The 2,515-nt window shown below is 34.7% G+C and overlaps 2 protein-coding genes across 2 annotated transcripts in view; both read left to right on the top strand.

Annotated features, from left to right (window-relative positions):
• LOC107099025 (protein fantom-like) overlaps positions 1–1,680 on the top strand; it is an 18,172-nt gene extending 16,492 nt beyond the window's left edge. Inside the window, 3 exon segments of the mRNA XM_015396951.1 lie at positions 1,052–1,179; positions 1,430–1,558; positions 1,589–1,680. Coding sequence (XP_015252437.1) covers positions 1,052–1,179; positions 1,430–1,558; positions 1,589–1,680 — 349 coding nt within the window.
• A 219-nt stretch (positions 1,681–1,899) lies between these two features.
• The window catches only part of LOC107099024 (PC-esterase domain-containing protein 1A-like), a 9,308-nt gene continuing 8,692 nt past the window's right edge, over positions 1,900–2,515 (top strand). Inside the window, exon 1 of the mRNA XM_015396950.1 lies at positions 1,900–1,926. Coding sequence (XP_015252436.1) covers positions 1,900–1,926 — 27 coding nt within the window. The remainder of the gene's footprint in view (positions 1,927–2,515) is intronic.

Below are 2,515 nucleotides of genomic sequence, written 5' to 3'. Positions count from 1 at the left end.
TCCATCCATCCATCCATCCATCCATCCATCCATCCATCCATCCATCCATCCATCCATCCATCCATCCATCCATCCATCCATCCATCCATTCATTCATTGATCTGAAATTAAAGAATGTAGGGGGTTTATGGAGTCTCTACCAGTGGAAGGGAAGCAGACCCTGAGCATCAGCTGCCAGCAAATTGATGATGACTTGTTTGACAGCCTCAGCCTGATATATCTTTAAGTTTTGGTTAAGTGATTTAATCTTTATCTTCTCGGGCTATAAATATTGTGTTTAGAAGTCTAATATGACTCTCCATTTGTGCAGCTGTACATTTCAGTCAAGTTTGAAAGTTGATATTATGGAAGGAAGCCTGGCAGTCACTCCCTTGCTTCATTGTGATAAAAAATAAATTAATAGGTAAAAAAAAAGACATAGCTATGTCATAAAAAAAAAAAAAAAAAGTGAAATGCTTTAACATTGGCGGTTCATGGTATAGTGAAAATCTGAACCAGTCTCCTTTTATCTTAGTTGAAGTCCTCAGAAATCCGGATGCAACTGAATGCTGCAACAAAAAAATTATCCAACACAATAAGAAACTAATTTCTGGATGACTAAAGCAAGTTACTTTGCTTTTAATGATATGTCTGGTGTCAGCGAACCAACCAGTTTAAATGACCTTTTATCTTAGCTAGAAAGAGGGGACAAATGTGGCAGATATACACAAAGAGGTTGAGGTTAAAGTTCCCCTTGTGGACGGATCTATTAGCCAAATATAAGTATGGTAGATAAATTTGACTGTGAGTGAATGAAATAAAATTCTTAAAAATCTGAAATATATCCAACCAACTCTTGCCCACAAATAACCATTTTTTTTAACCTTTTAATAATGCTATCATGCAAAAAGAATGAATCAAAAGCATTTTTAAAACGTCCAGCTCAAATTAAGGCTGCTGTTAAACCTCTAACTAGAACTTTATTTTTTACGATGTGACATGTTATGTGTTTAATGTTTTAGTATAATTTATTGTTAGTGCCTTATCATTTTGTTTTTTTCTGCCACATAAGGTTAAAGTTCACAGTGGTCAGTGAGCCGATGGACGATGAAGAGGAGTGTGTGGATGTCGGACACGCATTCCTAGATCTACAGGAACTGCTGCTCACAGGAAACGATGTGATTGAACAACAAATTGACAGTATGTGTTGTAGCTGTGGGTTTTAAAGGGGGGAGTGATAAAATGTTTTAAACATATTTAACAGTTTATTTCTGCGTATTACTAAGGAGATATTTCCACTCTCATATTGTGAGAGAAAAAATAATAAAGACAAAAGTGACATTAGGGAACCTTAGAATTCCTATTTAAGAAGAAGTTTTCTACATTCTTAAAATAATTTGGTAGACTACAACATACAATATATCAAAATGTGTAATTTGCCTTTCTGTAGTTGTCAGTGTGGACGAAGACCAGGAGGTGATAGGGAATCTGAAAGTGTCCCTGGAGGCGGCGAAAGCACTGAATGGGATATACCAGGAGTTTCAGCAGAGAGTTGAAAGTAAAGCAGCAGGAAATGAGGAAGAGGATGAAGAAGAAGAAGATGAAGAAGGAGAAGAAGAGGAAGAACAACAGGACAACAAGAAAGATCAGATTCAAGTACTTGATTATGACGATGAGGATGAAGATAGTGTGTTCCACTGATGGAAAATATCTGAAAACCCTTTAAATAATATGGAAAAACACAGAAATAAAAATTATTTGGAACACAAAAAAAAATCTGTTTTCTTTTTATTCTATCTCTATTTATCTGTTTTAATATTTAGCTCTTGTTTTTGCTTTTAATTTTTTTATGTGTTATTTGGATTTTAAATCTGGTACTTTATGTAATATGTTGTAAATGTCTGCTCTTTACTACTATAAATGTCCTTAGCTCTGATAAGAACTGAAGTGAGGAGCAAACAAAGACTGTTTATAAAAACAAAACGTGCAAATGTGGAATGATTTAAACCAATAAACTAGAAAAACAACATGAAATGGTAAAAATCATTAATTCAAAGTGTACATTTGAATAATTGGTGATCTATTTATCCTTTTTCACAGGATATCCATTAGCTTGGAAAATAAATATTTAAGCCTTGTCAAATGTACAGTGCTTTACAAAAGTATTCAAAGCCCTTGAACTTTGTCTCATTTGAAAGCTTACAACAACAAGTGTTATCCTAGTGGATAGAGCAGTGCGCTTATGCTCTTAGGTTGCAAGTACCTGGCTTGATCCCCACAACCTGCACTCTGTCTAACCTGACATATATTGTGCACAGATAAATGGAAAGACAGATCAAACTGAAGGGCAGATCTATTTGGGGGTCTAAGTATTTGCACCTGTATCCAGTCAACTTAGTTTTTAATTGTAGGTGTAAAGGAAAGCTTTGTGTTTGCATCTTTAAGCTTTCTCTCCCCAATTCTTTCCTGAGAAGTTATCACTCAGGACAAGCTCTTTAAATTTCCCTTCCTAATATATTTTATTAAATAAACATGA

This window comes from Cyprinodon variegatus, unplaced genomic scaffold, assembly GCF_000732505.1.
Source record: "Cyprinodon variegatus isolate N-32 unplaced genomic scaffold, C_variegatus-1.0 Scaffold831, whole genome shotgun sequence".
NCBI lineage: Eukaryota > Metazoa > Chordata > Actinopteri > Cyprinodontiformes > Cyprinodontidae > Cyprinodon > Cyprinodon variegatus.
Note: the sequence above shows the minus strand (reverse complement) of the source record. Positions and strands in the feature narration are given on the sequence as shown.